A 23,320-nucleotide genomic window follows, 5' to 3' on the forward strand; every position below is an offset into this window, starting at 1 on the left:
GGCTTGCGGCATTGCTGTGGCGTTTGAACGGCATGCATTGAGTCTCTCATGCATCGTTTCTGGGGAGAGTTCTGGTGATGGGCTCATCACATTCAGCAACTGTAAGCAGGATTGGTGGCAGAGCGCACATCAAGAATTAGCTCAGCACTGGAACATCCCTCATCTTGTGCTTCTTTACCGAGCGCTGAAGTCGAGTGTCTCTCTCCTTAAAGCCTCTACAATAGATGTGTTGTTTCAGTGTGCGGAAAATCTTGGCGGTCCATGACGGCATGAAGCGGTTAACTATCATTGTGTCCCATCTAGTGCTACCTAAAGCGTCGCTCTGAAAGCGAACGCTGGTGGGATATCTCGAAGCAAATACAACGCCTGGAATCATCAGATCTGCTAAGCAGCATCGCTATCATCAACCAGCACAACGCACCCACATCATCTTCATCACCATCTAAGAAACCCCAGGACCGGCATCAGTACGGTGAGTTAACGACTTCGTCCCTGCCCAATCTCCTTCTTGCGCCACTTTGTCTCGGAGTGGCAGCAATACTCTCCCGGGTTGGCTTCTTGAAACTCTGCTTAGCTACCATATTCACTTCGTTGGGCAAGGCCACGATGACGTTCTTGTCGCTGCCGTACTTGAAATCGTCGGCCTTTACCTCTTCTTCATACCGCTTGATGGTATAAGGATCCTTCCGCCCACCGAGCACCTTCTTCATGTTCCAGGTAATGATGAAGGGACCTGTGGCTGTGATTATGGACGTCTCCTTGTCGTCAACTCCAGTATTAAAGCGTGCAGGTGTAAAAGACAATGGCGTCTTGGTCTCATACTGGAATTGAGCAACGTGGCTGGGTGTCAGGGCGAGACGGCGAGGTTGAGGCTTCGAATCCTTGGCGAAGGACTTCTCAAACCCAAGCTTGCCTTCGTTCTTACCATCGTGTTGCAAAGCATCGATGAGCATCAGGTACGTTCGACAGGTAGCGAGGACCCAACGACCATCAGCGGACACGTCCAACCCAATGGTTGCCTCGCCAAGAGCAGGGATAGCCGTCTTGGCATTGATACCAAGACGGTCGAACAAACGAATGTCACCTTTGTCCGAGGCAACGGCAATGTAGCCCTGCTCGGTGGTTGCTGCGTGGGAGAAGCTGTTCTTTGAGCTTGAAGCGTATTGTTTCAGCTGTGAGTCCACAAGTTTGTTGCCAGACAGACGGGGATCAATGCGGTATAGGGCATTATCAGAAATGCCGAGGAAGGTTTGTTCTCCCGTCATTTGCGCATATTTCTGGGCCCGCTTAGTTTCATTTCATCGAGGATCAGAATCTTGCAAACATACCTTATCAGGTGCAAAGGACTTCACGCCTATATCGTCATGAATCTTCCATTCATCGACAACCTTCCCGTACTCGAGGTCCATCCGATACAGAGAGTTGGGGTTGTCCTTGTTTTGGAGAATCATATTGTTGTCTTCAGAGTGCAGCATGACCTTGTCTGGACTGAACAATTTGCCACCTGGTGTCTCGACCTTTGAGATGTTTGTTGAGAATTCCAAGTTGTTGTTGGGAGTGTGCTTGAACACACCAATCTTTGATCCGCGCACGACGAAGGACCGATCGTGCTTGTAGCCAACAGCCAGCTTTGAGTTAACATTGCCATCATCGTCCCGTGTCACGACATCATCTTCAGACTCGTCACTGTCGTAATGCTCACTCTTTTGTCCGTCATCTTCCGCCTCTTCTTCCTCTTCATCCTCCTCGGCAGGTGCATCTTCCATGGTAAGGTCTTGAAATGCATCCAAAACATATTGCTGGTCATCTTTATTGACCTTCTTCCACTTTGTCTCATTCAGCTGTTCCCAAAGTGCTCGCATCAACCCGTCTTGAAAACTTTCTTCGGTCTCCTGATCCTTGAATCTTAGGAGCCACGAATAGGCAGATCCATCTTCGGTGTAGTGGTTGAAGATGAAAGACAGGTACTCGAAGTTGAAGACAGGGTTGAGGTCTGCAACAACTCGCTGACCAAGCCACTCTTTCTCTGTACCACTAATCTGTAGCCAGTATTGCCAGTTGCCCGTCTCTGAGACGGTGGCTACAATGGCAGGGTCCTGAAGTATGAATGAGCCCGACTCAAAATCAAATAGGTGAAGCTCGGCCCTCTCCTTCACGAGAGTCTCCCTTGCAGTAGGCACCACGGCTGATGGTGGAGCTACTGTAGGAGTGGTCTCTCGTCCCGGAGCCTTCTGCTTCTGTGACTTCTTCACAGCTGTCCTCTCCTTTACACCTGCGGCTGGCGTGTCTGCAATAGCTTTACCCTTCATTGGAGGCGCTGTGAGAGGTTTGACAGTGGGACTCGATAAAGGACTAGCGGTCGGGATGGGTTGCTCGGTGAAGTTGAACTGTTGCAACTGTCGATCGGTGGCAGTCTCCTTCGGTTTCCGGTACTTTCTCTCGTATTGGCATTCGATGGCAACTATCTCAAAGGTGCTCACTTCTCCAGGCTTGATGGATTCGTCGCAGATGAATTCATAAAGGTCTCCAGGGTCCCCACTCAGATCCTGCCAAGCAAAGACTTTCTCTCCGTCCTCCCTAATCTCAGATCTAAAGTGCAAGCTCTGATCAAGTAGAAAAGTCTTCTCGTCTTTTTCAGAATCTAAGGCGTCTGCGGCACCATCCTCGTCATCGTCTTCTGCTGCTAGCTCTGCCTCACCCTCCTCGTAAGCTCGCTGGATGACAATCTCGTAATGGTATTCTTGGGTTGTACGCCTAATGCTCGCAGCGGCGTCTTTGAAGATGAGTTCTGAAGTTCCTTTGGGCGATAAGGGGCGGACCAGGTAGAGTTTGCCTTGTGGTATTTCGATGATAGACTCCTTTGAAGCGTTGCCAAAGAGATACTTGGTTGCTATACGTGAGAGTAAGAATTAGCGTTGACGGAAGGAGCGGACGTTAAGCTTGTGACTGTAGAAGCTGCGACACAGGCTACGTGTGCTTTTATGAAGGCTGACATTTGAATCTCAGAGATAGAAGTAACAATCACTAAATTCCCTCCAACATTTGGGTAAATTCCTGCTAAAGTACACTACAGCAGTCATCAGGTAACAGGAAGGGAAGTGCGCAGAATGCCAGATCAATAGCGACTTACCGTTCCTGAGCATGAACATATTGTCGACAAGAGCGAAGCTTCTACAAAGCTGTATCCAGACTCAGAAAATGCAGAGTAAGATATTTGAGCGCTGCAAAGCAGAGGCAGGTGCTGAGTCCAAATAGTAGCAGCTGGAGTGTTTACTAGAAACTTGGAGTTTGTGGCCTAAAATTATGACGCGCTTTTGAGATGTCTTGGCAACGGGACCCTACTGAATCTGATACCAAATATATCGCCCATGGCCGCCGCCCTTTCTTTGACCTTGACCTACCGGCATCCAAGACAGTGAACGTGCCGGCGGCGTATGCCTGGCCCTTGCTAAGCTATCAACCTAAATCCAGTACCATCATACACCTCGCCTACACCGCCATGTTTGGCCCGCCCCCGAAAGTCCTCTGCGGCGTCGTCGTCTCGGCCGGCAAAATGATGAAGGCCGTCAGAGTCCGCACCGCCAAACAGACCTACAACAAGTTCCTCAAAAAGGTGGGCGATCATTCCAAACTTCTGGCCCGCCGTGAACCCCTCCCGTTGCCGATTACTGACAAAGGCCTCCGTAGCATTTCCAAAGCAACAACAGCTACCTCGTCTCTGACCCCAACTCCTCCCTCCGCGCCGGCGACGTCGTCAAGATCGCCGCCGAGCGCCGAATCAGTCGGCGTATCAAGCATGTGGTCACCGAGATAGTGGCGCCCTGGGGCCCGAGCATTGACGAAAGACCGCCGGTTCTGAGTGAGGAGGAGAGACTAAGGAGGCTGCAGGAGAAGACGCTAAGAAAAAAGGAGAGGCGGCGGGAAAGGAATGCGGAGACAGGGGAGAGTGCAGAGGATAGGGTGGAGGGTATGGTCGAAGGGACTGCGGTGGCTTCGTGACATTGGGAGTGTGATGATGGAGCATAGTAATCTAGGGCTGGAGTTATATTGCTACATTGCACAGCACGGGATACCTATGCCGGACGGCCGTTTGGAGCTTATTATACATTTGCTCGCTGCACCATAAAGGGCATGGCATCGAATCACCATCAGCCTCTCAGTCCTCCATATCTTCATCTTCATCTTCATCTTCACTTTCGTCATCCTCCTCGGCCTCTTTCAAATAGGTGATGAACTGCTCCGTCAGATCCCTCACTTTTCCCATCTCCCCTTCCGCACTTCGCTCATTGTCCCACCACTGAAGCAGCCCATCTTCTTCGATGATGTCCGAGTCATACACCTCTTTGGTCACGAACAACAGTAACTGATCTCCATTTGGTCGACCAAACGCCTCTTTCTGGAGCAATAGCAAGAAATCCACTTGATCGACTTTTTCATCCACGTCTTTATCGAACATCGTCCGCTCGACAAGTCCTTTATACTTGCTGAAGACCTCCCTTACAGCCTCGCGCGCACTGATCCCAGATGCATTATCTTCACCACTAAGACTAGACACTCTCTTCATAAAAGCCGCCACGACGGCCTTGCGTACCTCATGTTGGCTTGCATTTGTGGACATGCGATAGCCATTCAGTTCAAGTATGATAGTGTCAGCGGGGTCCCCTTTCTGTAGGCCATCGAGAATGCTCGCGGTTGCTTCCAGATGGAAATCTCGGGTTTCCGCCGCGTCGTCTGAAGGATCGGAACGGAAGCTACTACGGCGGGACGAGTCTCGTATAGGTTCCAAATCGTCATTCAAGGATGCCAGTGTAGATATAGAAGAAGCGGAGCTGGAAGCTGAAGGATGGCGGTATACGAGACGGGAGGATGCGACGCTGGAGGTATCAGAATCCTCAGGGTCCAACCTGTTATCGAAGAAGCTTTCTTGATGTCGAGTGATTTTGCGATCCATCGAGATACCAATGTGGTCCGGCAAGCTCACTCCAAACGAGATCAATGCTCCAGACTCAATTGTGCAGTTTTTCCCTATTGTGGTCTCGTTGGCTATAATGGCTTCGCGGATGATGGACCCGTCTCCAACAGTAACATCGTCCCAGATGTAGGCTCCCTCGATGATGACGTTGTTCCCGATCCTGCATCTTCTTCCGATGGTACTTCCAGTGATTATACTGTCCTCCCCTATATTGGTTTGACTGCCAATAGCCGTCTTCTTAATCGACGTCGTCGCAACCACGACTGCATCTTCTTGATACACCTTGCCTTTCCTAAAGCGATAGCTCTGATCAGGCACAAGGTTACTGTCGGGACAAAGGGGGTAGACCCATCGTCCCATAATGTCCTTACTGATGGCGTTGTACGCGCGTAAGCTCTTGACTCTAGCAGCGTATTGGTTTGTCACGATATATGTGTGTATGGTCTTCCCGTAGGTCTCAAAATCTTTCAGCACTCCATGTAGAAAACTTTTGCGTAGGGATTGGAAATCGAAGTTGTCGCTCCACTGTGCCAGAACATCAAGCGTGCAGATGTCTATGTGGCAATCAATGAGATCATCCCGAACATCGATTTCGGCATTAGATGTAAGCAATTCCGGATCCAGGGTGATATGTCTGCTTCTACCCCTGCGACTACCCATCTCCTCATAGTAAAGGCATCTTTCCGCACCCGGGTCGATGACGAATACTGGTCTTGAGCCTTTGCTCTTGGTCCTATGGCCAGTGCCCGCTTCCCGGAGCACCATTGTCATGATAGCGTCTTTATTCTTTTCTCGGCGTGCTCGATGCTTTGCCAAAGCGGGTTCAATGGACATGTTGGAGACCACATCACCAGAGACAAGGAGGAAGTCGCCTGTTATGAGGTCGCGATTATCTAGATCGCGCATTGCGTCGCCTACAGAACTTGCGGTGGACTTGAGCAATGTCAGAGCGCGGAAGGGAGATGACTTGAGTTTCCATTTCGAGGCGCTGTAGGAGAGATACGAAGTCAGCGATAAGAAGAAGCGATTGACATTGTGGAGAAGTTCACCAGATTCAATGGTGGAAAATGGCTCACTTAATATAGTCTTCAACTTGGTCCGCATGGCTCCCACAGTATACGAAGACATCTTGGACGCCGGCATTGGCGAGGAACTCGAGAGTATATTCAATCAACGGGGTATTGGTGAGAGGAAGGAGACACTATGCGGTTAGTAAAAACCTATGCGGATATATATGAATGGATTGGAATCACTCTTGGACGTTCCTGGGTAAAAGGTTTGAATCTCGTCTCAAATGAGTCGGCAAGAACCTATAATGTGTTCAGTCTAATTGTTTCACTTACGCAAGACAAACACTAACGACTGCCTGTAATGACTCTTCCCTCTGGTCTTCTTGCGGCTTTTGTTTTGCCTTTGCCGACTTGGTTGTATTCTTTGGGGGCATCACTACAGCAGCACTTTCTGTAACTTTATAGCTCTAGGGTGGAATTATCTTAAAGTACCTTAGCTTAAGGACGGGATATGCACAATCTTTTGCGTCACCGTGCCGGAGTATCTTCGGTTAAATGGTTTGGCATGGATCTAGATTCATGACGGAAAGTGTTCCTCACGAGTCCAGAACAAAAAGACCTCAAGGCCTGGATTTCTTATAGAGCAATACTTAAATCAACGACCCCTCGCTCTTCATTCCCCAATCCTTCTCCTCAAGAGAATTACTCATTTTGCAGATAGCTCAAATAGACTCGAGTCATAATGCATTCTCGTCGACCTGCAAATCCTACATCGAGCGCTTTCTCGACCTGACAGCCAACCCTCTTCTTCTAGGATGGCTCCATGAAATTCACAGAAATGAAGACCCAGACTCATCACGCCACGCTGCCAAACGAAAGCCTTAGAGGATCCCCGAAAATCGCCTTTTTATCACTTTTGCACATCTGCTAATATATGCAACATATCATTGTTAAATGGCCATCGCAATCTTTAAGACAACATCGATGCAACTTTGCAAAAATCAGAAAGCTGTTCACGGACAAGGGTCACACTGTGCTATCGGGGCCGGCCTGGGTGCATTGGGTTCATTCCTAGAGGGTTTGACTGGTCGTACATCCGTTGACGTTTGGGATCACTCGATATGTCTTCACCTCCGATCTCTGAGATCTGTCTTCGGTGCTGCATCTGCCGTGGAGCACCGAGAGGCGTGTGAGGAGTTTGAAATTGGACCGGACTTTGCTCCTGACTATATCCGGCATGCATAGGGTGCATGAACTGATGTGGTGTGGCTGCGTGAGTAGGTGAGATGCCAGTAAATTGTCCTGGCGATTGCCAGTTCGATATAGTTGACGGTGACTGAGCTGGAGAGCTTTCGTCTTTTAAAGACTGTGCAGCGGAACTTTGGGGTATCGAAGACCCTGGATGAGGCGCCATCGGCTCCATCCCATCTGCCATGTGCTTTAAATGCCCCAAATGCTTCTCGAGCATGTTCAAAAGACCTTCCTTGGTAAAAGGCTTGGGGAGGACATCGTTCATACCTGTCTCTTCGTCAAGACTCTGTGTTGAATTGACAAGCAGACTACTTACCGTGTTGGAAGTACATGGAGATATCATCACTGCGTATGTTTGAAGTCATGGCTATGATTGGGGTGTGATCAAATTGCCGTATCAAATGTGTTGCGGAAACGCCATCAAGGTTCGGCATAATTATATCCATTAGCACCAAGTCATACTTTGAACCTGCATTCATTTTGTTGACGGCCTCCAACCCATCGAACTACAACCATCAGCATCTCCCAAGAAAATCCACTTTCGACAACAACTCACAGCACTGTCTATCGCGCAGCGAAAAGAGTACAGGAATTTGCTTCCAATCCTTCGACAGGTTGGGTCGTCTTCAACGAGCAATATTTGAGGAGCCCTAACCCAGCCCGGATCGACCTGCGTACTCTTCTTCCGGGCTGCTGGCGCGGACATTCGCGAGTCTACGGCCTCGTTTTCTTTCGATGGCATGGGATATGGTATATTGTGGATATGCTCGCTGTACATTGGATCGATACCGTTCGATTGGCCGACAGGATAGACTATGGCTTCTGAATCTCCATGGAGTTTGGCATAATCCATTGATGAGCTTGAGCCAGCGGATGTTGGCGCCCTTGCATGAACGCGAGACCCATCTGGAGGTGGAGTGGACATCACGCCATTCCGATTGTGCAGATCCGACATGTGCTCCAAATTCTTGTAGTTCAACTGGACATCGGCATTGAGATCGTGCAGCAATTTTGTTGCATGCTGCAATGGCGAAGCGGGCTCGTCCTCCAGGGGAGAAATCTGCTGCTGTGCCGGGTCCACGTTAGCTGGCGGTATGTTGTTGTCCACGGTGTGTGCGAACGGTCCTCCGATCTTGCTATCCCGTCTTTGCCTTGCATCTACAGAATGCAGGTAGCTCATTACATTTTGCATTACGTGTTCATGATTGACAACCGTCTTTTGTACATTCATTAGCTCTTGCGTAAGTATTGAGTGATGTATATTGAGTTCCTCATAACGCTGCTGGAGCTGTTGAAGTTGCTGTTGTGTGGCTACTAATTGAGTGTTCACAAGATCCATTTGTTGGGTTGGAGCTGCCTCTTCGACGACCTGGGGTGGTTTCCGGGGTGCTGGTGCTTTTCGCCGGATATTGTCCAACGAATCTTTGTTGTTCGCCTTGAACTCAGGATGCTTGAATTCCCAGGCCTAGGATCATCAGCCGTGAAGCAGACGCAGTATTCATATAGTCCACTTACACCTGAGCCGTACGGAGAATGCCCACTCTCTTCATTATTGTGTCGCACCTTGTGGAAGTCATACTTGTTGAGCTGGCGCACGAAGCTGGCGAAGTTGCTATGTTTGAAATGTTTGGGAAGGATAGACTTGGTGAACCTTTCATTCTGCGCAGGGAGTCAGCTAGAGCGATTGGTGGGTGGTGTCCATTTGCTCGCACCTCAAGTACTACGAAGCTTCCGCCGTCATCGCCCCACCGGACGACTTGAGAGTATGACGGGTCCTCCAGCATTCTTATCGTGTCATTAGCATGATGCTGATGGGAGGAGGGATGATTGTATGAAGGCAGGCGTACTTGTAAAGCTTTCGCACCTGGACACGAGTGAGCAGGTCGCTATTGTCAGGATGGTGGATAGGCGAAGAAGTAACTTACAAAATCGCTGGAGCTATTTGCGCTCCCACCGCCAATACTCTGCCGGTCGTCCATGTTATCGTCGAAGCGCATTGGATCGACTGGATTGGCGAAGGGAAAGTAATGGGCGATGGGGATGGTGATTAACTGCCCTCTCTCGCTTTCTCTGTCCCCGGCATCTGGGAGAATAATGGTGGACAATTAGGCTCGAGAGCTAAAGTAGGCAAGCGTGAGCGCGGGGCAGGTGGCGATTGAATCACTTTCATTCAGTGCGTGTGTATCTACACGACTCATGAGCGCAACGATTTCTACAATCGCTTCCTGAAAGAGTCCTGCTGCATCAATATGCATCAATAATGCATCAACAATGCATCAATTGATTGTGGATTGCACCGGCCAGGATATCTTTCGAGGCTTGAATTATCGCTCTCCCCATGTCATTTCACGCGTCGAATTGCCGGTAGCAGTATTCCATTTGATTCAACGCTGAATCTAGCTAAGGTAGGTAGGTAGGTAAGATATCAGAGGACTACAAATTTACATAACATGTCCATCTCATGCCGCAATACACACTCTCCATGTTCGCCCTTGCTTAAATTTCCCTCCCACGCATCTCACTCAAGTACCAAGTATTCATCCAATCAGAGGAAAGGCGGAATCGATGGACTTGATAGATTGGTATCAAGCGGTTGGTAATCCTCTGTCGGTGATTGAATGCTTCCATTTCGTGCATATTTGGGAGGCCTAGCCCTCACACCGTGTGTCCCGGTCAAAGCTTTAAACCTTGGATGTATGCCCGATCTCGACATGGAGCCTTTTTTGAGGCAAAGCTAGAGAGCAATCTTCATCTTGGAATGGACCTACCGTAACCCGTCAATCACTGTAGACCCATAGAGATGAGCTGCGACCCGGCTTTGGACTGAGGATTAGATCTTGCGTGCTTGGGTTCTCGACTGCTCCCGGTAAGCTGGTACTTTAAGCTGGTAAGAGTACGGTGGACTATTTTATTCTTTACGCATACGGCAAAAATTCGGCGGAACTGCGGAAGCAGAACGATAACCCACCCTTGCGTCCGAGGGGTCATTGTCTTTCCTTCCTATCAACCACTCAAGACAAACATAGACATATCTATGCTCAGCACTCGAAGCATAGCTCGAACACTTCTTCAATCAACATACAAACCCATCCGAACCTTCCATCAAACACTCGCCAACATGGTCAAAGCCGGTGATTCCATCCCCAATGTCGACCTCGTCGAAGGTTCCCCTGGTGATAAGGTCAACCTGTCCAAAGAGCTCGCCTCCGGCAAAGGCCTCATCATTGGCGTGCCAGCAGCCTTCAGTAAGTACACTCCTCAACCAAGCTTGAACATAGTCAATAGCTCCCTAGTCGTGAGACTTACGCTTACCGATTAATAGGCCCTTCTTGCTCGGCCACTCATATCCCTGGCTACATCGGCAGCGACAAGCTCAAGAATGCCGGCAAGGTCTTTGTTGTCTCGGTCAATGACCCATTTGTGTAGGCAGTCCTGTGCATTGTGTCCTTTCCAGTGATGTTTTGGACGCTGATGCCTGTTTAGCATGAAAGCCTGGGGTGCAACCCTTGACCCAACCTCCAAGACTGATGTATGACATCCTACCCTCATCCTGTCATCCGCTCCCAACTTATTTTAATATTCAAACACAGGTCCGCTTTCTTGGTGATCCGTCCGGTCAATTCACTAAGGACCTTGACCTCTCGTTTGAGAGTGCTGCTGTCTTTGGCCAGGATCGTAGCAAGCGTTACGCATTGGTGGTTGAGGATGGCAAAGTGAAGAGCGCTCACGTGGAGCCCGACAACACCGGAGTCAATGGTAAGCTGGACAAAGCTTCAGAAAATATCACTCAAGTCAGATACTAACTTGCATACACAGAGTCCGCTGCTGAGAAGGTCCTCGGCAACCTCTGAGCGCCACATCATCATCAGATCGCATTCACTGAACCGGGACAGCACCGGGAGACGTGATATAATAAGGACCGATACGAGTAATGAATTGCATGAAACAGAAGGGTATCATGTGTTTACAGCTGAGTCGCAAAACAGCTAGAGATCCAAAAAGCTCAATAGAAAGCCTCGCAAAAGCTCTCATGATCCGTCCGACAAAGGCTTTCCCACCTGCGGTGAACTCTGCAATATGACTATGCCAAATGGATCCCTGTCCCTCTCACTGCACTCTACCAGCACATCTTCATCCTTCAGCGCGTCCTCCCACTCCTCCGCTAAATCCCAATTAGTGTCGACCTCCCCCTTCACCTCTTCCCTAACTTTCTTCCACTCTTCCTTAAGCACCGCTGTAAGCTTGTCTTTCAGCACGCTGCTCAGGAAGCCTCTTTCGGTATTGCTGTGGAACAGTGTGACCACACATTTCCCCTTCTCCGTCGCAGCCAGCGCGTCATGATGCGACAACTCCCCAGTGAAGAGCAAATCCGCATCCACATCCTTGAGGACAGAGTGACCGGAGCCAGCGCATATGCCGACAGAGCGTATCTGGATATCCTCGACCTGCTGTGTCTGAGGTATGGCAACGGGGAATCCTTTCGGCGAGCCAACGCCATGGGCAATGCGCTCGATGAGATGAGTGAGGGGTTGAGGCTCCTTGAACTTTACCAATCGGCCCATGCCCGCTCCGCCAAAGCCCTCAACGCCCTTGATCGCATGGATTACGTTGCGTGAATGACCCGTCGTTGAGGGCGAAAGATCTGTCTTGTCGAGCTCAGCGGGCTTTGGATAGGTTGGCTTTGAGTATGTGCTCTGGCGTGGGCCCATCGAGGGTCGGCCAGGTCGTTTCTTCGCTTTTGGCCCCGGGGCTTTCTCCCTGTCTGCTGACTCCTCGCCACCCCCTTCTCCTCCCACTTCTTCTCCCCCCGGTTTACCGTCTGCATCCTTGCCTGCGGCATCTGTGATTCCACCCTCTGGCCTTGCGGTATGGGTCTCCGGCTCCGGCCCTGGTAGGGTTCCTGTAACGATGTCCGCAAGCCAATCGCCTAGGCCTCCCGGAGCTGCATCAACCGCTGTATGTGGGCTATAGACCTATAGCACTAGTATCAGCGATAGCATGGTGATGACTGATAAGGCTTGCCGTACGCTTATACCCTCGAGTGCGAGCCGTAGCAGGGACTGTTGCTGGGTGTCTGCCAGAGTAAGAGCCTTGAAGCCCTTGAATATGATAGGATCTTGACTCAGTCAGAGCGTTGTTTGAGAGCCATGTCCCTAGACGAGCATACGGTATGAAACAACGACGCAATCCTTCCGCTCTATAGCCTCATCGGCAACCGCTTTCGTAAGATCGATGGTGAGGAGGACAGAGTTCATCTGACGTCTTATGGGATCAAAGGGGGCCTCTAGGAGTACTTTGCATCTTGTCAGGGCATGTTTTCGAACGGACGGCAATTAAAAAGACCAACATCCAGTGTTATCGAAGCTCTGATCAGCCAATGCTTCAGGATATCTGCAAATAAACAAAGCATCAGCCTATCGCTCGCGCTAAACGGGACGCGCCTGATCATACAGCTTTCTCATGGAGCTGATTACAGCGCGAGTGAAGGGAGAGGCCTTATCGGTGGTATAGGTACTCATCTTTGCTGCTTGGACAAAGGCTCTGCGAAGCATGAACGCAAAGTCAACAAGCAGGTCACCAGACGGAGCAAATGAATCGAGGCCCAACAGATCGACGCGGGTAAATTTTGCTGGTAGTGGTAGCGAATCCCAAGTCTTGGCAGCACATGTACCCCGGGCGTGGCCGCTTTAGCGAGTGAGGTAGCTGAGCAGGGGGTGACGCGACACCCACACTCCGTGATAATCACTCTTCGACTCTCACTCTTGCAATACAAAACGACAGAAATGTGCCCCCAGCTCTGTCAGGGCTCGCTCGAGGCTACCGCTCTGAGGGTAAGCAGGAGGTGATACGGTACCCCACCCTGGTGGTTCTCTACGTCGCACTCTACCTAGGTAATGAGCACTCAACGCTCGTCCCTCTGCTCGTCCTTCTACTCACCCACCCCTAACGTTTGAACACCTAGAAGCGTCGTCTCTCGCACAGTCTAGTCCAGATGCCGTTTAAAAGTAAATTCCCCCTGTGGGTAATACTATCGGTGTAGTATTCAATAATGGGGATCGTGAGAATCATAACCCTCCAATATAATTCCACGACGAGAGCTCTGACGGAGAAGATTTTGCTATCAATTCTTACGCTCCTAGTATTCTCTGAAACTCTCGCTATAGAAAACCTCTTCTCAAAAGCGCTAATCCTGCGATGCACTTAGCTCGTCCCTCGCTAAGTTACGATTATCACACATACTGGTTGTTGTGGTGGCGTAAATTCAATGTGAAAACGGGTTTTGCGTATGGCCGAGTAGCACTTAGCGAGGGACGAGCTCAAAGCGTGGCACGATTACTTGATCATATATAAGGTGATCAACTGATGTTGATTTCTTTTTCTCCGCTCTGCGTACCACCCATTCAACGCATTCAACGACCCTGCTCCGTCCATGCCTTCACTGCCTTCATGGTTCTTGCCGCATAGGGTGCCTGAGCTTACATAAAGGCTTCGACCGGGAAAGGCACGCTACAATCCATTGCCTCGAGTTACTTCGTCACATCTATATAATATATGTATTTTAATTATATAAGAAAATATTTAGAGTTTGATATATATTTTTTAAATATAAATATGATTTTTTTAAAAATTAATTCAAATTAAGTAAATTAATATTAAGATCAAATATTCACGCTTAGGACTTATAATAGTTACCTACTTTAATATATTCTAAGACTGTTGTACCTACTTTAATATATTCTAAGACTGTTCTGCCTTCAGATATTGAGATAATGCCAAGCCGGCGTTAAGCCGCTTATCGTCGGCTCGACACCCACGCCGAAAGTCAAGTTCACGAAAATTTGCAAAGTTCCTACCTTTCCCAAAAAAAACATCCTTATCCCACCAACGCCCCCAAGTGCAACAGATCTATAACATCCTGGTAGCTGGCTATTCACTCGCCGGTGCAACAGTCGTTTGGAAAACCCTCACGCACTGTCCAAAATGGCACCCAAACAGAAAATCTGTCTAGCTTACAGTGGTGGGCTTGACACCTCCTGCATCTTAAAGTATCTCCTTGAGGCACAGTATACTGTCGTATGCTTTTTGGGCGATGTCGGGCAGGAGGAAGACTGGGCGGCGGTGAGGGAGAAAGCCATGAAGTAAGTGCAATTTCGAGACCTCCTTCAATCCCGAGGGCTTATCTCGGCTTGTTAGTCTGCAATATAGATACTGACACCAAGACTTTCAGAATCGGTGCGGAAAAACTAATCATACGAGATGTTCGAAAAGAGTTCATTGAAGAATTCGTACGGATCCATCGCTCATCTTAAGCTGATGCGACCTCCTGACGTGTTGAAAGTGTTTCAGAGCTATCCAGTGCAATGCCCAGTACGAAGGCCGATATTTGCTGGGTACCAGTCTTGCTCGACCCGTGATATCGAAAGCTCAGATTCAGGTTGCCAAAGAGGAAGGTTGTGACATCGTGAGCCATGGTAAATATCCAGCTTTTTTCCCTCTGTGTCTGGATTCGGCGCTCTTAAGAGCATTGCTAGAAGACCACCGCTTACTTTGAGACCTTTCACAGGATGTACAGGAAAGGGTAACGACCAAGTGCGCGTAAGTATTTGAAGCTAGTTGTTGTCTGTCAACATCTTTTTGAAGATGGCGATTCAACGATAACAGTACTGACTGTCGAAGTTTGAACTAGCTTTCCATACCCTTGCTCCAGGCATAAAAATTATTGCACCGGCAAGTATCCCTCTACCTTTTGCTTCATCCTTGGGACATTCCTCTTCAATTCAACTTCAGAGTGGTAATACTGATTCCAAGAACTACGTCAGTGGAGAGACCCGGCATTTTTCGAGCGTTTCCAAGGCCGTAACGATTTACTTGACTACGCCGAGAAGATGGGCATTCCCGTCACATCTACTAAGGCTAAGCCATACTCAATGTAAGTATGATGACGACGCTCATTCCATCACATCTGCACTCTATGGTCTTTTGTTGTTGTCCCAGGAGACGATCATTTGACCTCAAGATAGGGACGACAACATAGCTCATTGCAGCTATGAGAGCGGACAACTAGAGGATCCATCACGACCTCCTCCTGACGGCATGTGGACACGCACCGATGACCCCTTGACGGCCCCAAATACCCCGCAGGAGGTCACCGTTCGCTTCGAGAAGGGCGTCCCTGTCAAGGTCAGCTCAGAAGGCAAGGAATGGACGGATAGTTTGGATCTTTTCAATGCTCTGAATACCATTGGCAAAAAGCATGGCATCGGTAACAAAGGCGCCCTCCTCAAATTTTCTCGCCTTTACTAATCGTCACTACAGGAAGGATTGATATAGTCGAGAATCGGTTCATCGGAATCAAATCCAGAGGGTGCTACGACTCGCCGGCTATGACAATTTTACGTTGGGCGCATCTTGACCTCGAGGGGCTCGTCCTTGATGGTAGGGTCCGAAGTCTTCGCGACCAATTTGTTACCCAGTACGTCCTCGCTGGCCTCTGGGCTTTTACAGGTTTCCAGAGTTGACTTCTATCCTAGCAGCTGGACTGAGATCTTATACAATGGACTGTAAGTTATAATCATCAAGTAATCATTTTCATCGCTGACTCTTCGCGATGCAGCTACTTCAGCCCCGAAAGAGAGTAAGTCGCCACGCACTTTTCCCTCCATTTTAGGATGCTCTATTCTCGATCACCGCTCCGGAACTGATAAGACTGACTTGGACTCTGCACAGGTTCGTAGAGAACAGTCTTCTCTTCTCTCAGCAACGCGTCGTAAGTTTCCCCGCGTCGTTTTAATCTCATCAGCTCATGCTTTATAGAATGGCGAGGTCAAGGTCCGACTTTACAAGGGCAACTGTGACATAATGGGCCGAAGCTCAGAGACTGAGAAGCTGTATGATGAGTCCGAGTCCTCGATGGACGTATTGAATTTCGACCCTGTGGACACAACCGGATTCATCAACATCAATGCTATCCGTTTGAAGAAGTACGGACTTGCGAAATTGGAGGAGGGAAATGATCTGGCGAAAGCTTGAGACTTTCGATACAAGGTACTTCAGGATATGTGTGTGGAGATCCTGAAGCAACGACACTCATGTGCAGACCATCGGATAGTCATGAGGCACATAGGGCTAGATAAGTGCCTTCTTGGCTGATAGAATTAATGACAATGATCGACATCCATTTCACGCACCGAAGCCCAGGAAACCTCTGAGGAGGTTCCGCAGATGCCGTCTCGATATTAATTCAAGAATATTTGCGGTCCACTATCAGCGGCGTCATGCTGAACAAGACTTTGTCAAAGGGACAATTGGTCGACGAAGCGGCGTAACACGGAGTAGATCATGGGGGCTCTGACATTGTCGGACGCGGAGAATGAGACCGTCATGAAAGTCGGACTGTGGTGTATCAATGCTAACGATGCTGCATACGCCTTCTGCGAGAATGCATCCGCGTGTCAGGATTGACCGAAGGCGACATGTGCATATTTCCTCTCGACGTTCAAACTTCTTCACAGCCAAGGCTTCCAACTTCCAAAGCTTGCGGCGATCCTTTAGAAGGCCGCCACCATGACCAATGGTACAAGAGCTGCCGTCTCAGATCGGTCGTGACATTGAACCTCAAACGCTGTTTTCTAGCAAGGTGAAGATCTTAAATCAGTTGTGGTAGCGTTCTTCGTGGTCAACACTTCCAGTTCTATGCCGGCCCGGAGATTTGCCACCTCAAGTCATGTCCCGGAGACTAGAATTCTGTAAGCGGCGACACCTGCTGACTTCTGCAAACCAGATCAACATTGGTACGGATGTGCCCCTCAGATAAGGCTGATCGCCCTCTGCAAAGTGATCAAGTAACCCGGAAAGCCTGAATCTCGCGCTTTCCGGACCCGCGTCCAGCCTTCTTGACTTCTGTGTTACCTTCTCGGCTAAGAGATCATCGACACGCTCAAAGGAAAAGTCTTACACCGTCCGATTCGGACACTCTTCCTCCACAGCAACGACGCTTGCCAGGCATGAGCACAGGATGACACCCGAGCTCCAACATTAACGCACCGTCAGCTGTGGGACGGCGATCTTGCATCGTTGCTCGGAACCCCAGTATAATTGCATCCTTACGGTCGTTGCTTTGGCAGATTGCTTGTCTTCGAAAACTGCCGTGGCAACACCTAAAGGCAACGAAGTACCGAGGTTCGGCAGCCTCGTGTCACACTGGGATTTCCATCCTGCTCTGCATCAAACCCCCACTGAGGATGGTAAGAATAGTCCCAATAAGCATGGAAACGGTCCGACAAGGCGGCAAAACCATCGACACTCCACAAAAGTCTTCGACGAATATCAGCAATTTGCTGACCTTATTTCCGAATTGCTGCGCGACCTGAGGACAGCGCTAACCTTCCCAATGACAACGTATCGGAGCAAGAGCTTTTACAGGACTACGCGGTCGAGAACGCTCAAGAAGTTGAAGACTTCATTTCTGATGGTTCGAACGGGCCCGATGACATTCAGATGCCGCTATTGTGAGGGGACCGTTTCCACAGAGAGCTGTGGGGGAACATGAGAACAACACGCATTTCCAAGGCATGAAAGACCTGGGACCATACAAGCAAGAGCAATGGGGCGCAGGACCTTCGAACCCGGAGTGGGTCTGTGAGTGGCCAGCCGTGAAGCACGTTTAAAGAAACAAGCCAATACAACAAGCATGTGCGAGAACACAGGGGAAAGATCACATGTGAACTTTGCAAACTTACAAACACCACGAATGCATCGCGACACCAGAAACTTTGTCTATGGACGCAGTGCGTAAGTTGCAATAAGCCCATTCTGAAGACAGAGTATGCCGATCATCGTAAAAATTGCAACCTCGGTTCGGGTTGCGAGTAACCCAATTGTCGGCAAAGATTCAAAAAGAGCGAAGAACTGGGCCGCTATGTACGGAAGCATACAGGAGCGATCATCTGTCGAGCATGTAAAGTGGTCTCTGCAAACAAAGCGGATGCAAATCGTCATTAAAGAAGTATGCCTTTGGAAGCGTTGCGGGCGGTGTTCGAGGTCTGTGCCAAAACCGGAATGGAAAGATCACGGCGCAGAATGTCGTATGAAAATCTGTAGTGGTTGCAGTACACGAGGCCCGAAGCTGGGAATGCTTAAGCACGCCGAGATGTGTCTTTCCAAACGTTGCGGTCCCTGTTCGAAAAATGTGCTAAAATCGGAATTGGAATAGGTTAAACATGTTGAGACTTGCGACGTACGGCAGTAAAAGGCCCGCGAAGGTACCTGTATGACCAGAGGCTGCAAGTAGCCTAGAGAACACGAAGACGCCAGACGTTGCCAACACCATAGTGGTGAGTTCGTTGAGTATGTTGCGATAGATACTGCTGACCTAACAGGGGAACCAAATCAAAAGAGCAATATTCTAAGAAAAGCTTGGTGAAAGTTCGCATGAAAGCAGGAAACAGCAAGACAGATAATCGATGACCGAGAAGGAGCTCGCCGAGTTCGCCGCAAAGATTCGCAAACATCCCGGTGGTGACGGTGACGAGCCTAGTCTTCTGCTTAAGCACGTTCAAACGTCGCTATGCATATAACGCAATTTCTTCTGCAGCTTTTGATGCACGTGGTGACACGTGCATCGTTTTCCTTGCAACAACGTCTGCACGAAGGGAATTATTCCCAGGCCGGGTGCTTGTTACTCCCGATTTCAGTGGCAGCAATGACACGATCCAGCATTTGGCTTCCAAGGCTTTCAGCCTACTTGCCCAACTGTTTGCTCTAGCCTATCAGCGCAGCGCTAAAGCTAAGAACTCTATTGGAACAGTTTAGTGCGAACCGCCGTTCAAAGCGCAACATTGAAGGGGGTTTGAGCAGAGGGTTACTTAAGAATGGATGTGGTGAAAAGACAGCAAGGGGATGTCAAGGGGTTTAGAATATTTTCTTAGTATCTTGTGAACTGACGCCGTGCCCCATTGACGACTCCTTTCCGTATTAGCGCCGCCGCTTTGCCGTGTTCAATCCACCTAAGCACGTAAGGTAGGTTGAATAGGTAGAGCGGCGGTCACCCTAGACCTGATAAGGGGTGAGACTGAGGTTACTTTACCTCATTCCGCATAGTATCTCTAGACGTCTGACAATTGGAGGTGGTCTTCCTATCGCATCTTGTTCATTCATGCAGCGCCTCAACAGTCTTGTACGTCTTCGTTCCTCAGGTCAGAGACTTGGCGGTCTTCGCGCGACGTTCCCCAAATCGTACTCGTACGCCAAGATGAGCGCTCCGTCGGCGGCGGAAACCGACGCCCAAGCAGAGGGCGTCGCCAACACATCCGGCGTCACCACCGAGTCTTTGCAGAGGACCATAACCGAGAAGCTAGAAGCGAAACATGTTGACATAGAAGACATGTCAGGTCAGAGAAATATGCCCAGAGAAGCGCATGGTCTGCTCGTGCTGACCCTTCTCAGGCGGCTGTGGCCAGATGTTTCAAGCCATGATCGTCTCACCCCTCTTTGAGAAGAAGAATAGTCTCGCACGACATCGACTCGTCAATTCAGCCTTGAAGAGTGAGATTGCAGCTATTCATGCCTGGACACCAAAGTGCTTCACACCTGAGGAATGGGAGAAAAAGCAGTCGCAATAAAGATATGGGGGCAGTGGGGCTCAGGAGACATTGACATTGCATTCAGCGAATGGCGCAATGTGTATGGAGTATGGTGCATTGAACGGAACTCGCCGCTGCCAACAGAGAACAGCCCTAAATCACGTGGGCGAGCGCCTTTCCCGTCTTGGTCCGGCTGGTGTTCATGAAGGAGAGGAGGAATGACCCTGTCTAATAATGTTGCTGTCTATCAATGCCGCTGTCTATAATAATAACTCAGGGTTGTGAAACCTCCAGGCCTCATAGTTCACGCTTCACCGTCATAGCTCCTCCAGTCTATCTTGATCGGAGGAGGATCCCGGCCGAACTTCAATAAGCGTTCTGGCTCCTCCCCAACGCTCTTCAGCTCTTTGATGAATGACGCACCCCAGAAAGCACTACAACGGCTTGATCAGTATTCGCTGTATGGGCATTGGTCGACGAAGACGCTCGAACATACCTTGTGTTGTTCTGAACATAGCCGTTCATCTGCTCGAACCGTTCGGCTCGTTCCCAATTTTCCATAGTAAGAGCTTTTTGCATGGCCCTTGCCATCTCGTCTATGTTCCACGGATTGACAATAAGGGATCCAGTGAGACTCTGAGCTGAGCCGGCAAACTCACTAAGTACCAATGATCCATGGCGCTTTTGTTGGCAAGCGATGTATTCAAAGGATACTAGATTCATCCCATCGCGGGTTGATGCAATGACGCAAGCATCCGACATGGCGTAGAGAGCTAACAACTCCTCGAAAGCCATGGACTGATGCATGAAGTGAATTGGTGTATACTCGATCGTTCCTAGAAGAGTAGAATGTTAGGACATGCGCTATCCCTGAGGGAACGGCCAAAGCGAGGCTGGCTCACCGAATTTTCCATTAATTCTACCAACAAGCTCGTTGACCAGCACACGAAGATTTTGGTATTCTTCCACTTCACCACGAGTGGGAATAGCAATCTGTACCAAGACAACAGACCCAACAAGCTCGGGATGGTTTGTCAGAAGCACTTCCAAAGCCCGAAGCTTCTGCGGAAGTCCTTTGACATAGTCCAACCGATCGACGCCAACCATGAGCTTGCGTCCCTTAAACTCGCGTTCGAGCGCTGCTATCCGCTCCTGAACTTTGGTCTCGGCAAGAGTTTGAGTGAATCGCTCTGGTTGTATCCCGATAGGAAATGTCCCAACATTTACGATCCTGCCCTGGAATGTAACGTTTCGACTCGTCGTAGGCAGACCACTTGGTTGCTTGTTAGCCATCATTTTCCTCTTTGCCCAAAAATCATGCTTACAGGACGCTAGAGCAACTGCTCAAAAAGTGGCGTGCATAGGAATTTGTGTGGAACCCAATCAGATCGCTGTGCAAGACTCCAAGCAAAATCTCATTCCGGACAGGCAGAATGCGGTAGACTTCCGAGGAAGGGAAGGTCGTGTGGAGGAAGAATCCAATCTTGACGTTCACATTGGGACCGATTTCCTCTCGCAGCATGGATGGCACAAGGAAAAGATGGAAGTCATGGATCCAGACAATATCTCCGTCCTTCACATCTTTGGCAACGGTCTTAGCAAATATCCGGTTGACCTTCTTGTATGCTGACCAGGCATCCTCGCTGAAGTTCATCTCACCCGGGTGATAGTGGAAGATAGGCCATAGAATGGAATCTAGTGAAAGGCGATCAGCTCATGTCCGTGTGTGTCAGGCTAGGGGAACCCTACTCGCGAAGCCGTTGTAGTAGCGGTCTGCAAGCTCGTCGTCGAGAAAGACTGGTACAGATGCGAAGTCGTCTCTCAACCGACTGGACAGGGCAGCAGTCTCTGCTTCAGGAATCTCTAGGCCGGGCCAGCCGTACCAGGTGTATGGTATTGTCTGCGATAGGCCACTTACACCGCTTATCAAACCACCTGAGCCTTGAGAAAAGCTGTACGACCCTTCCGTGGACAGCTTGATGACGACAGGAGTTTTGTTAGAGACCATCAGAAGACGAGGAGCACGCTCGGGAGAAGCCATGATGGAAGCGACAGACGGGAGATGATGCACGCAGTCGTTTGAAGAAATGGTGTGGAAAGAATATGAAGGATTGAAGACACTCTCAAGGGTAAAGATAATGGTGGTTGTATGATGGAGTGGGACAGACGAATGTGAGGTGAGGTAAGCGATTTTACATGGTAACTAAGGGGAGGAAACATCGCCGGCACCGACTTAGGGACCGTCCGAATGGGAAATGACGAGCGCTGAATTGAGTTGAATTGAATTGGATTGGTAATTTTGGGCAAGTGCATAGCTATGCTGACTACCGTGGGAAGGAAGCATGAGCCTGATCATCATGTATTGATCATATTGCTACTCTTCAGTCTTCAATTTGGCATTTGATACTCGGTCAGAAAAAGTAGTTGCGGTGCAAGATTGAACATTTCTCGAAAATGAGAATGAAGAATGAAAAATGGTGGCAATTGTTGACCGATCCTCCCCGCTGGTCAATCGCCGGACTTACAATTTGACTGAACTACTGGCAATGTCCCGCTCAGCTAAGCACTCATTCGATGATACTCCATCAACGCATTTTCCTAAAGGCTCAGTCAAAATCAACCTTTTATATCACTTCTAAGCAAACAGGTCACGTCTAGGCCACTTAATCCTTGGGAGCCATCTTATACCTTCCCAGCCCTGGCTACAACGCTCTCACACCGCAATCCGTGACATACTTCTCCCAGTGTCCCAGCTGCGCCTCGAGCTTCTGCGGTCACTTCTCAGCGAGGTCTTCGATCTCACCAGGATATTTCGACAGATCGTACAGCTGCCAGGCTTCCGTACCTTTCGGCTTCGAGATGGAGTGTACTTTTCAGTTGCATTTCCGGATAGCACCTCGGCGGTAACAATCCCAGCTTTGCTCGTGCAATTGCTCTTCGTGCCCTTTGAGCCATTGAGACATGCTCTTCCCTCGCACGAGCACTGCCTTGCAGCCCTGGAAACTTGGTGCAGGATGTTGGATACTTGCTGTCTCCAGGATGATAGGAGCAATGTCCATCGCGGTCGCAGAAAGTATCGACGACCTCTTTGGTTCGCAGTCCTGGGAAATGGGTAATGCAGGGCACTCGGACACCTCCCTCAATTGTATACGCTTTCTATAGGCGCGAAGGTGCTGTAGCAGCTTGCGCCCACCGAGGTCCGTACCAAACGAAAGAGGCCTGGTGGCCGATATTCTCTATGCCGCTGTTATAGTACTGACCCAAATGCTCCATCAGTGGCCCTTCCACCATCGGATATGCCTCATAAGCTGCCCCTTTGGCTCAATCGTCACTCACAGATATGATACAGGGGTCCTCCTACTCGCCTGCACTTTCCAGATGATCTACGATTCTCCTCACATTATGATCATGACACTCAACTGAACCTGCATACACCTCCAGTGCTTTGCACGCCATCATGCGTTCCTGCTCGGTCATCTCTTCTTAGCCCGTCCCCCCATCAAGCA

The 23,320-nt window shown here is 49.5% G+C and overlaps 9 protein-coding genes across 9 annotated transcripts; 4 read left to right on the plus strand and 5 right to left on the minus strand.

Moving 5' to 3' along the window:
* Positions 1-464: 464 nt before the first annotated feature.
* HO173_000968 (uncharacterized protein) lies at positions 465-3,149 on the minus strand (the record flags this gene model as incomplete). Its single annotated transcript, XM_037302915.1, has 3 exons — positions 465-1,277; positions 1,329-2,890; positions 3,131-3,149. 3 exons carry the CDS (start codon positions 3,147-3,149, stop codon positions 465-467), a joined length of 2,394 nt encoding a protein of 797 aa, XP_037170422.1.
* Positions 3,150-3,319: 170 nt separating this feature from the next.
* HO173_000969 (uncharacterized protein) lies at positions 3,320-3,999 on the plus strand (the record flags this gene model as incomplete). The annotated part of the gene is made up of 2 exons (XM_037302916.1): positions 3,320-3,613; positions 3,688-3,999. The coding sequence occupies 2 exons, from the start codon at positions 3,320-3,322 to the stop codon at positions 3,997-3,999; spliced, it is 606 nt and encodes a 201-aa protein (XP_037170423.1).
* Positions 4,000-4,156: 157 nt separating this feature from the next.
* HO173_000970 (uncharacterized protein) lies at positions 4,157-6,416 on the minus strand (the record flags this gene model as incomplete). Its single annotated transcript, XM_037302917.1, has 4 exons — positions 4,157-5,960; positions 6,049-6,173; positions 6,226-6,282; positions 6,333-6,416. 4 exons carry the CDS (start codon positions 6,414-6,416, stop codon positions 4,157-4,159), a joined length of 2,070 nt encoding a protein of 689 aa, XP_037170424.1.
* Positions 6,417-7,018: 602 nt separating this feature from the next.
* On the minus strand, positions 7,019-9,230 carry HO173_000971 (uncharacterized protein; the record flags this gene model as incomplete). The annotated part of the gene is made up of 7 exons (XM_037302918.1): positions 7,019-7,500; positions 7,550-7,739; positions 7,790-8,698; positions 8,749-8,892; positions 8,946-9,018; positions 9,081-9,097; positions 9,159-9,230. 7 exons carry the CDS (start codon positions 9,228-9,230, stop codon positions 7,019-7,021), a joined length of 1,887 nt encoding a protein of 628 aa, XP_037170425.1.
* Positions 9,231-10,351: 1,121 nt separating this feature from the next.
* HO173_000972 (uncharacterized protein) lies at positions 10,352-11,084 on the plus strand (the record flags this gene model as incomplete). Its single annotated transcript, XM_037302919.1, has 5 exons — positions 10,352-10,478; positions 10,556-10,655; positions 10,717-10,762; positions 10,824-10,989; positions 11,050-11,084. 5 exons carry the CDS (start codon positions 10,352-10,354, stop codon positions 11,082-11,084), a joined length of 474 nt encoding a protein of 157 aa, XP_037170426.1.
* A 177-nt stretch (positions 11,085-11,261) lies between these two features.
* On the minus strand, positions 11,262-12,752 carry HO173_000973 (uncharacterized protein; the record flags this gene model as incomplete). The annotated part of the gene is made up of 5 exons (XM_037302920.1): positions 11,262-12,206; positions 12,261-12,349; positions 12,401-12,526; positions 12,581-12,624; positions 12,685-12,752. 5 exons carry the CDS (start codon positions 12,750-12,752, stop codon positions 11,262-11,264), a joined length of 1,272 nt encoding a protein of 423 aa, XP_037170427.1.
* Positions 12,753-14,214: 1,462 nt separating this feature from the next.
* HO173_000974 (uncharacterized protein) lies at positions 14,215-16,263 on the plus strand (the record flags this gene model as incomplete). Its single annotated transcript, XM_037302921.1, has 12 exons — positions 14,215-14,372; positions 14,462-14,519; positions 14,573-14,705; positions 14,798-14,829; positions 14,911-14,961; positions 15,054-15,163; positions 15,255-15,496; positions 15,550-15,706; positions 15,765-15,794; positions 15,848-15,868; positions 15,961-16,000; positions 16,048-16,263. 12 exons carry the CDS (start codon positions 14,215-14,217, stop codon positions 16,261-16,263), a joined length of 1,248 nt encoding a protein of 415 aa, XP_037170428.1.
* Positions 16,264-19,483: 3,220 nt separating this feature from the next.
* On the plus strand, positions 19,484-19,853 carry HO173_000975 (uncharacterized protein; the record flags this gene model as incomplete). Its single annotated transcript, XM_037302922.1, has 2 exons — positions 19,484-19,622; positions 19,678-19,853. 2 exons carry the CDS (start codon positions 19,484-19,486, stop codon positions 19,851-19,853), a joined length of 315 nt encoding a protein of 104 aa, XP_037170429.1.
* A 265-nt stretch (positions 19,854-20,118) lies between these two features.
* On the minus strand, positions 20,119-21,855 carry HO173_000976 (uncharacterized protein; the record flags this gene model as incomplete). The annotated part of the gene is made up of 5 exons (XM_037302923.1): positions 20,119-20,248; positions 20,311-20,650; positions 20,717-21,087; positions 21,140-21,509; positions 21,564-21,855. The coding sequence occupies 5 exons, from the start codon at positions 21,853-21,855 to the stop codon at positions 20,119-20,121; spliced, it is 1,503 nt and encodes a 500-aa protein (XP_037170430.1).
* Between the last annotated feature and the right edge of the window lie 1,465 nt (positions 21,856-23,320).

Source organism: Letharia columbiana, assembly GCF_014066305.1.
Source record: "Letharia columbiana isolate WasteWater2 chromosome Unknown Sc0000001_s0, whole genome shotgun sequence".
Taxonomy (NCBI): domain Eukaryota; kingdom Fungi; phylum Ascomycota; class Lecanoromycetes; order Lecanorales; family Parmeliaceae; genus Letharia; species Letharia columbiana.